This window comes from Phalaenopsis equestris, unplaced genomic scaffold (assembly GCF_001263595.1).
Source record: "Phalaenopsis equestris unplaced genomic scaffold, ASM126359v1 Scaffold000002, whole genome shotgun sequence".
NCBI classification, from domain to species: domain Eukaryota; kingdom Viridiplantae; phylum Streptophyta; class Magnoliopsida; order Asparagales; family Orchidaceae; genus Phalaenopsis; species Phalaenopsis equestris.
The window spans coordinates 64988787-64998367 of record NW_018164444.1 but is presented as its reverse complement, the minus strand read 5'-3'; the positions used below and the strand labels follow the sequence as shown (position 1 = coordinate 64998367).

The 9581-nt window shown below is 37.8% G+C and overlaps 2 protein-coding genes across 2 annotated transcripts in view; one reads left to right on the top strand and one right to left on the bottom strand.

The window, feature by feature from the left end:
• Positions 1 to 3237: 3237 nt before the first annotated feature.
• On the top strand, positions 3238 to 4925 carry LOC110019635 (E3 ubiquitin-protein ligase RING1-like). Its single transcript, XM_020717379.1, has 3 exons — positions 3238 to 3351; positions 3788 to 4216; positions 4660 to 4925. Exons 1-3 carry the CDS (start codon positions 3238 to 3240, stop codon positions 4684 to 4686), a joined length of 570 nt encoding a protein of 189 aa, XP_020573038.1. The 3' UTR covers positions 4687 to 4925.
• Positions 4926 to 5005: 80 nt separating this feature from the next.
• The window catches only part of LOC110022405 (probable sphingolipid transporter spinster homolog 2), a 40551-nt gene continuing 35975 nt past the window's right edge, over positions 5006 to 9581 (bottom strand). Inside the window, 5 exon segments of the mRNA XM_020721332.1 lie at positions 5006 to 5201; positions 6143 to 6221; positions 6995 to 7123; positions 8161 to 8280; positions 9346 to 9459. Coding sequence (XP_020576991.1) covers positions 5077 to 5201; positions 6143 to 6221; positions 6995 to 7123; positions 8161 to 8280; positions 9346 to 9459 — 567 coding nt within the window. The 3' untranslated portion in view covers positions 5006 to 5076.

The following is a 9581-nucleotide window of genomic DNA, read 5'->3' as shown; positions in this document are numbered from 1 at the left end:
CAACTCAGAACTAGTCTTACATCCTTAGTAGATTCTCCTTTCAACCATGTCTCTGAAAGTCAAGCTCACGAGGTAAGACTCAATGAGAAGCTACCATGCACCTGAAAGACAAGCCCGCGAGTCAAATCTTGATAGGATGCTATCAATGAACAGGGTCCTCACTAGAAATACTCCATGAGAGTAAGTGATTGACTTGGTCTCCACTCAAAGACCTCAGAAGGCTACGAGCTACAGAAGATACCGGCTCAAGCTCCTACAAGTCAATAGTCTGAGGGGGCATAATCTCGGAAGGCCTGAATCACAAAAGCCTCAAAAGCAACGTAAAAAATGTACAAAGAAATACATTATCATCATCTATAAATGTTACATCAGATAATTAAAAAGATTGCAAGTACCAACATAAGGGCTACAACATATCAGTTCATCTTCGAGCAGATTCAGCATCGCCTCCACAAAATTCCAGTACTTCTGATGATCGTCGGTGGGTCTCCAAATATTGACACCACATAAGCATTAAAATCTTCCCCTCAAAGCGCGGTTAGAAAACTGCAACATTTCTTCATCACCTCCGAAATATACCTCAACAAGAAAGAAAATCTCGTGGCTTGCCTACTACGCAAGACAGAAATGACTTTCCTCTTTGCTTTAACTCTTCACTGTAACTCTGTGCCACAACTCTTCACAGGAACTTTGCGACGCAACTCTTCCCCGCAAATCTGCACTGCAACTCTGCGTTGTAACTCGACACCGCAACTTTGCACCGTAACTCGGTACCACAACTCTGCACCGTAACTCGGCACCGCAACTCTGAACCGTAACTCGATACTGCAACTCCTTACCGCAACAGTGCACCGCAACTCGACGCCGCAACTCTTTGCCGCAACTCTGCATTGCAACTCTTCACCGCTGCGCAGAATGATTTTCTTCTGAGAAATCCTGAATCAGCTGAGAACTCCACCCCTACCTAATTTCATAACATTGGACATCCAACACATCACGCCACTGCGATACTTCGTCAAAGCGTAGCCGCGACGCACCGTCACAACGCGTTGTCCCGTCGTAACGTGTCGCTATGACACACTGCCGCAACACATCGCCGCGCTAAAACACGTCGTTGTGACGCACCGTCATAACACGTCGTTGTGAGGCACCGTCACAACACGTCGCTGCGACACAGTGTCACAACGCGTCATCAAGCTACAACGCGTCGCCGGGACGCACTATCGCAACGTGTAGTCACGCTGTAACACGTTGCTGCAACACACCGTCCCAACGCGTCGCCTCGCCGCAACGCGTTGCCCCTACGCACCGCCGCAACACATTACATCATAATGACGCACTATCGCAAGGCGTTAAAGGGCTACAGTATGTCATCACGCTACAACACATCGCCGCGCTACAACATGTCTCCACGACGCACCGTCACAACACGTCGCCCAGCCGCGATGCACTGCTGCAACGCGTAGCACAACGACACACTGCCGCAACGCACCACTGCAACGTGTAGCACCGTTGCATCACGCCGTCGCGTCGTCACGTTGCTGCTTCGCGCTGTCGCGTTCACGCCTCCGCAAAGCATCACCACGTCGCGCCACCCAACGCGTTGCCACGCCGCACCACTGCAACACTACCCTCTCCTTTAGGCCCCTATTTATAGGCTCCAAAAGGGATTTAACAATTAAATGATCATTATTATAGACTTCAAAAAAAAGAAAAAAATTAATATTTGTTATTAAATAGACCTCAAAAAGTAGTGAAAAATTGAATATTTGTTATTAACTAAACTCAAAAAGGAGTGCAAGAATTAAATGTCATAAAAAATAAAATAAAATAAAACGAAAAAAAACTTTTCATCTTGCAAAAAAAAAAATCGAAATTCGGGCTCCCCAACTTTGAATTTCAGGCGGGCGACCCAGCCACCAAAGGCCCAATAAAAAATTTATTATGTCTAAGGCAGGTTCGAACCCGTGACTTTTTTGTACGGAGGAAAGAAACTCAACCAACTGCACTAAATTTTGCTTATTAATATATAAGGATAAAAATTATTCTTATACCAATACTAATAAAATAATATATATTGATGTGTATGCAGGACATAAATGCACCAAATATTGATATTTTCAAACGATAAAAATGGTCTCACCCGAAAATAGATGGGCAATTGATATGACACCAACAAATTTTCATCATCCTTCACAAATTTCCAGACATGACACGAATCCCGAGATGATATTTTGAACAATAAATGTTCAAATCTTGATAAAAAAATCATCTAGAACTTCGATTTCATCGAACTTATAGTCAAACTGACCGACTCAATGAGACATACCTAATGATATAAAAACTAGTAGAATCTGAGTCAAATCAAGCTCAGATCAAGTCATTAAACCACCATTGGAAGATTTTCAGATACATTTGGATGGTCATACAATGTCAACACTAGCAAGCCTATACTCGAATCGAGCATCTCGACAAGAAAAATCCAACGAGCCCAAGATCACAACGACAACGAGCCCAAGATCACTCAATTCTGACATCGTTAAGGCACTCAAATGTCCATTAAACGCCGCATGATAGAAGGAAACACTCTTGACCATCAGATCAAAATGTTTGATATTCCTGCATTAATTGCACTCAGAACACTATAAATAGACCCCCACCCCTCACATAAGGAAGGGGGAAGTCTAGAGAGAGAGCCTGAAGTCTTGAGAAGAAGCTGCAACTCAGCATCACCACCGATCGTCGTCGACCGCCGCCAACCGCCAACGACCACCGATGACCACCGACGACCACCGTTGATCGTCATCGACCACCGCCGACCGTTGTCGACCACCACCGACCGTTGTCGACCTCCGCCAACCGTCATCGACCACCACTAACCACCATCGATCACCACCACCCAGATGCCGTCAGCCGCCGTTGCAACGACGTTGTAATATGAAAATATCACCCTTTACCGTTTGTGGGACAAAGAATTTTTGTAATCATCAATCAATAGTGGATTTCTGCAACTGGGTCAAACCCCGTGGTTTTTCTCTTATGGGTTTTTCACATAAAGCTTCTGGATTCATCCCCGTTTGTTTCTCTTTCATCTGTGTGTATATTAAACTTCCGTAAAACGCTAAGACGATAGTTCTGTCTTCGTTGTTCCATGACCACCATTATCGATCCATCGGGCGGATTCAGGTTCCGTTTGGGGCAGCTTATAAGTGCGGGCAGCGTTTTCAAAATGCCGTCATGCCGTTTGGTTCGCGCTTTTCGCTAGCTTATCCGAAATTACGTTTGGGTTTTTACACTAAACGCAGGCCGTGGGTCGACCCCTGCGGCCAGCCCGCGGGCCGCCGTTTCGGGGTAAAAACTTATTCTAACGCACAAGCTGCCCCAAATAGACCCTCAGTCTTATCTGTCCCATCTGCGGTTTAGCATTGATCCAACACTCCGACATTTCAAGCTCCTCTTCTTCTTCCACAGATCACTCTCAGACAAGCCCCAATCTCCCCCCACAACGCACGTCAGCTACATCACCCGCAACGCCAGCTTCGAAATAAGCAATCCCGATAATAATTTCTTCAAGGTTACGTCAGAACCAGGTTTTTTCACTTCTCCCTACTCCAACCCTAGACCCATTCTTCCCAACGAGCCCGCTACTGAATCCTTCATCTCATTCGGAATGATGCAAGAATTCATAGATAAATGTATAAGCGAAGGCGCCATCATCAACTGCATAGTCCTCCAGCCTGAAGCTATTCCTCTTTCTTACCATTATAGCAGCTCGTACGACCCTTAGTCCGCGCCTCCGTCAGCCATTGCCGCGCTTCCGGACTTCCAATTGACGGAGGAACTTCTTGCTTCCGGCGACACGCAGTGCCCTGTCTGGATTGAACATTTCAAGATCGGGGAGGAGGCAAAGAAGCTGCCATGTGAGCATCTGTATCATAAAAACTGCATTGTAACGTGGCTAGAAAAGTGCAACTCGTGCCCCGTTTGTCGTTTTGAGCTCAAGTCCTGCGATCTGAACAACGAACGACAGAGCGGTGTCGGCGATCCGCAGCCGGCAGTTTCTGGTGCTTTTGGTGCGGCGGGATACAGATGGCAGGGTCCGCCAGAGCGATTTAATATTGAGCTGCGATGGCCGATTGGTTCAGAGAATGGACAGGGAAATAGTGGAAGTGGGATCGTCGACGCTTCAGAACTTGTAAAAGAGGCACTTTTAAAGGTAAGCAAGTTTAATAAAAATTTGAAGAGATTATTGTTAGATTAAATTAAATTATGAAAATATATTAAAGGCTGTGAAAGTCAGAGAGGTTATTTATTGGAGATTATATCAGCATTATACCCTGTAAACAACCTATGACCTACAAATATATAAAAACAGAAGTGCGAAACTTATTTATAGGTTACAAATAGGTTATAGGTAGATTACAGAGAAATTACAAGGAGTATAAAGCGGATATAACTCCTTAGTACCCTCTGAATAGCCTCCCTGACGCGCACAGCGCTGCGTACATCTCACGTATGCAAATTTTTTTAAGATGAGATTTAATTATTTTATATTCAATCAAATAATTCTTAAATATTTTAAATGAATTATATTTAATTATATCACATAGCTAAATAAAATGAAGAGCATTTTGAAAGTTGGTCTGTTTTAACACGCAGGCGGCAAGAGAAAATGGCGACGGGTAAAACGGTTACAGTTACGGGTGTTGGTATCTTGAATTGCCAAAATGTTCATATGCTTAATTGTCCATATCACGATCGTGAATAAATTATTGTCCATATCACTCGTTTATATGTTCGGCTCGTTTAATTTATGATTGATTAAATGAAATTATTCACGATCGATTAATTTCATTAAACCAAAATTACATAAGCAAACCCTCTGAAAAAAAAAATACAATCTACAAAGAAGTTACCAACCCGCTATAGTACTATTGATGAATTAGAACTTGAGGAGCTGCTGCTTTAAGCAGTTATGTTTCTATAGACCATTATGGAAATCAAATGGATAGAAAAAGATTAATAAGTTATTTGAGTAATACAATCATTTCACCAGTTCTCACTCACCGATCGCCCCTAAGCCGATTCCTGCAAATCATCGCCATTATCGTCAAGTAATGGTCTCTGGTTGGATCTCTGAACTGGAGGAACATCATGCTCGCTGGCTTCGTTAAATCGATCGACGGCATGAAGGAAGATACCTGAATATAAATAAACATTTCATATAGTTAGGAGAAACATGTGGCACTACCATAAGATGATGATGATGAACATGCAGACATTCTATAGTATAGGCATTTACATTTATACCAGTTAAATCTTTCTGATCATATAAAAAAAAAATCATTGTTTTACCTTTAAAATCGTGAAATATACATTTTCATGCATAGAAAAAGTGATATGCACTTAAAAATTGAAGTTTATGAGCTAAATATGTAAAAAAATGAGAATCGAGTGCTATGCATGTAAATACTCTTTCGTAATATCGAAGTATATGGTATTTGACACATGCAAATATGGCACGACATGCAGACATATTTAATTAAAAATGAAAAAAGATGAAAGAGCATGGGTGTGATCTGATGAGTGAAATAGTAATATGTGAACAACAAAATCATAAAGAAGTTAAAAGGTCAAATAAGAGACTTTCAATCTTGAAGGACAAATGAAAAATTCCTGAAATAATTTTCATGTTTATTTAAATTTTCCTATTATTAACCATAGGAATATTGAGAATGTGAGGATTAGTTTTGTATTATATTAATAAATGTATTTTTAATGATGGTTATGCTTTTATCATTATTATTATATTTTTTTGTATTTTTTATATGCATTATGTGTTTGTTTCCTCGTGTTCGTATCGATGTATAATATCAGCAAAAAGTTCTTGTCACCTCAAAATTTGAACTCACAAAGCAAATAAAAACCAGAAAAGAAATGAATAAAAAAGAAGCAAATCAACTGATACATTGAGAAACTAAAAAAACAAGTTGCTTTCCAATTTCTCAGGATGCAAGTTGAATAAAAATAAGAATAGACAAAAAAAGAAAAAGGTTATATTAAACATAACAATGTGTGCTTAACAAATGAGGCAGCCATAAGCTTAGAATAAAAATAATGATTAAAGGTTGAAGAAACATACCTACAAACCATATAGCAGAAGCAATGAATAGAATAGATGTCAATATAAGAGCACTACTTCTCCAGCTGTTAATGTGATCCTGCCCCCATCAGCACATATTTCCATGAGGTGAGCAAGCAAGCCAAATATTTTCACTTCAATATCTCACAAAAAGTTCCTCCATTAAAAAAATTCATAAAATGTGAAAACATTAAAGGGGTATTTACATAAATACCACCCAATTCCTATGTATTTAAATTTCCAACACCTAAACTTAGATTTTTGAAATAATACCAGCCAAATATTTCATACCACATTAAAAATAATACTATTTTAGCGTTTAGAAGTGAAATAGAACTTTTCATGCATAGACAAGGTGGAATGTATGTAAATATTGAAGTTTTAAGTGTTATATATGTAAATACGTAGGAACTGAGTGGTATGTATGCAAATATTCCAAAATTAAAACATGCCCTCAAAGCATTAAAATGCAAAACCATGTTAATAAAGCAATACTAAGTTGTGAAGCGCAATTTTTTGCCTGATATAAAAACCTCATTATGTAGCCAGTCATTGGCCATCGGCTATCCTATATTTTTTTGACTGCCTTATATTTTTCCTTTATTAAGGGGGAGGCGCCATCTTATGTTATCATTGATGGAATTAAGTTTGTAATTTTCCACAGCCAAATCATGATGAAATTTACATTGACCACAAATGTATGTAGACATCAGAAAGACCAAAACTGCTATTACATTAATATGACCATATGGAAGAAAGGAACACACACACACACACAGATATAACTATATATATATATATATATATATGTTTGTGTTTCTGTGAGTGTGGGACTAAATAAAATAAACTGACCTGTAAAATTCCAACCAACGGCGACGATGGGACGTCACCAAAAATGTGAATTGAAACAGTTGACATTGCCATAGACAGTGGTCTCAAGCTAGGATTGACGGAATGAAGACAGACATAATTCACAGGAGCCTGCAAGATAAACCAATGTTTATGGCAGATCATGAAGAAATATGATCGCAATTATACACAATATCCTACAAGAAAGCCCATTACAAAGTCGTAAACATATCAGATGGTTCTAATTAACTTTCATAAAAACTATAACCCAAATAGGTTAATCTTACAGCTAATGAAACACAATGATAAATCTATGTAGTTTAAAGAAGAAGCCATCATATATAAATAAAGATGACGAGATGCAATGAACAATATAAGGCGATGCACCCTTTCAATGTCTATTTAATGTGAAACTTTTCATACATTTTTAAAACATTCGAAAAATATTCTCATAAGAAAGTTAATAAAAAAATTATAAGTGAAATGACATACCACAATACATCAAACTAAGAGAAACATAGAAGAGCTACATGAATCCAAATTAGGGGTGATGTTGAGAGTCAAATTATCCAAATTAAGGTGACGTTGAGTCTAATTTGAGCAAGCCAAACAAAATACTAAATATTAGATACTGATCGCTGCAACTCAAGCCAAGTTTGAGTTAAATTGAAAGTGGTTTTTGATTTGATTTAATTAAAGAAAATTAATTTTATAAAATATTTTTTAATTAAAAATCACAATTATATATATATATATATATATATATATCTCAATATGTGTGTGTGTGTGTGTCTGTTACGCAAATATATGTTTATATCATATTGAGTATATTTGGAAGTGAATTGAATTTATTTTGAGTGAACTACCTTAGAGTTGGGGCACGTATATTTTAATTCAAGTGAAGTAAACTTCGTAGATAAGTTCAAGTTTCGGAGATATTATCAGCCTTTAATCTTAATATATAAGAAAAATTAGAAAGTCAAATAGAGAAGAAAAAAATATGATGGCAAGTGGTGGAAAATATACACAGCAAAGGCACCAAACGGTCAAAGAATAAAACCATATATTAACAAGGGTGCAAAACAAGATGTAAAATTTCGTTTCAAAGGACCAGTTAACAGATTCAACAAGGACATCAACCCACAGCGGCTAAAGTTTTTGGTTCATACCTGCGTTGCAAAAACCAGAAGCTCTCCAACACTAAAAAGAGCTATAAATCCATACAAGCTTTTGAAGCAGAAGGCACCAAAGCAAAAACATGCCCCTAGAAAAGTTGCCACAGAGAGAATCTGGCACAACAAGTCTAATTCTGATTAGTAATGGAAAATAAATAATTAATAAAATTAGTAACATCAATAGGAACAAAACTTATTTTAACTAAAGAACCCTAAATTGCAAAATCATGAGAAAACATGTGATTTGAAAGACAAGTATACAGGCATACAAAGAAAGCATTAAGTTTACTTCTTAATCCTTTTAGCCAACAGTAAGAGACTAGTGTGTAAATAACATAGAAAATTGTTGATTGATCAACTTAAACCATAAATTGCAAAAGAACTCTGTACCGTATGATCATACCAAACTATCACATACTCAATATAAAACCTAAAAATGAGGAAAAAAAAAGATATTGACAGCTGATTAGTACAATAGTGGGTGATAAATATACGCTGCCTTCATATGCTATATGTCTGCCGTTCTTAGGTTTAACTCAATAAAAGCAATTCTGAAAAGAATAAGCAACAGCAAAAAAAAAAGGGAAATTTGGCGAATGGGGGTTAAAATAGTCCTACTGGGGTGATAAAGAAGTGTCAAAATAGCCTCCTGACTAGTTACATGGAATTATTTTAGTCTCAGAGTCAATAAAAGGTGCCAAATTAGTTCCCATAATATTTTAATGGGGGTTAAAATAGTCCACCCTGGGGACTATTTCAACCCATATTAAAGGTTTTTGTGACTGATTGCACATTTTATAGACTATAAAACTAAAACAGCTCCTGTAAAGAGTTAGGGGATCATTTTGACGCTTTTCACTTTGGTAAATTCAACAGATGAACTCATCTATGAATTTTCTAGCACAAAAGTGATCCACATGGAGTATACTACGTAATCAACCAGTGGCATATTGCACATGATCAAGGATAATAATATGTCACTTCTAACCTCCTCTAGGTCATTTTAAGCGAAAGCTGTTAAATTTTTCAAATGTTATAGTTCATCAGTCTTCTATTGCTATACATGATGTGCAATTCAACCCAAAATTATAATGTAATAGCTCATCATTTCATGGCTTTTGATTGCATTTTACAGAGAAAACTTCCACGAATCATCATCTAGCATGTAGAAGTAGCAACCTTAAAGGCATTTGAGAGTGTAGACTGTATCCGATCAAGTATGTAACCACCAGCTAAAGTTCCAAAGATTCCGCATACTATTGTTATTCCCCCAAACATCAAATCTGCATTGTTCTGATTCAATCAAAGAAAAGAAGTTTAGAAAGCTCAAGAAGCGCCTGCAATTACTCAGGAAATAACATCAAAGATTGTGTAATAATGAACTTCAAAGAAAACAAACATATTATATATATATA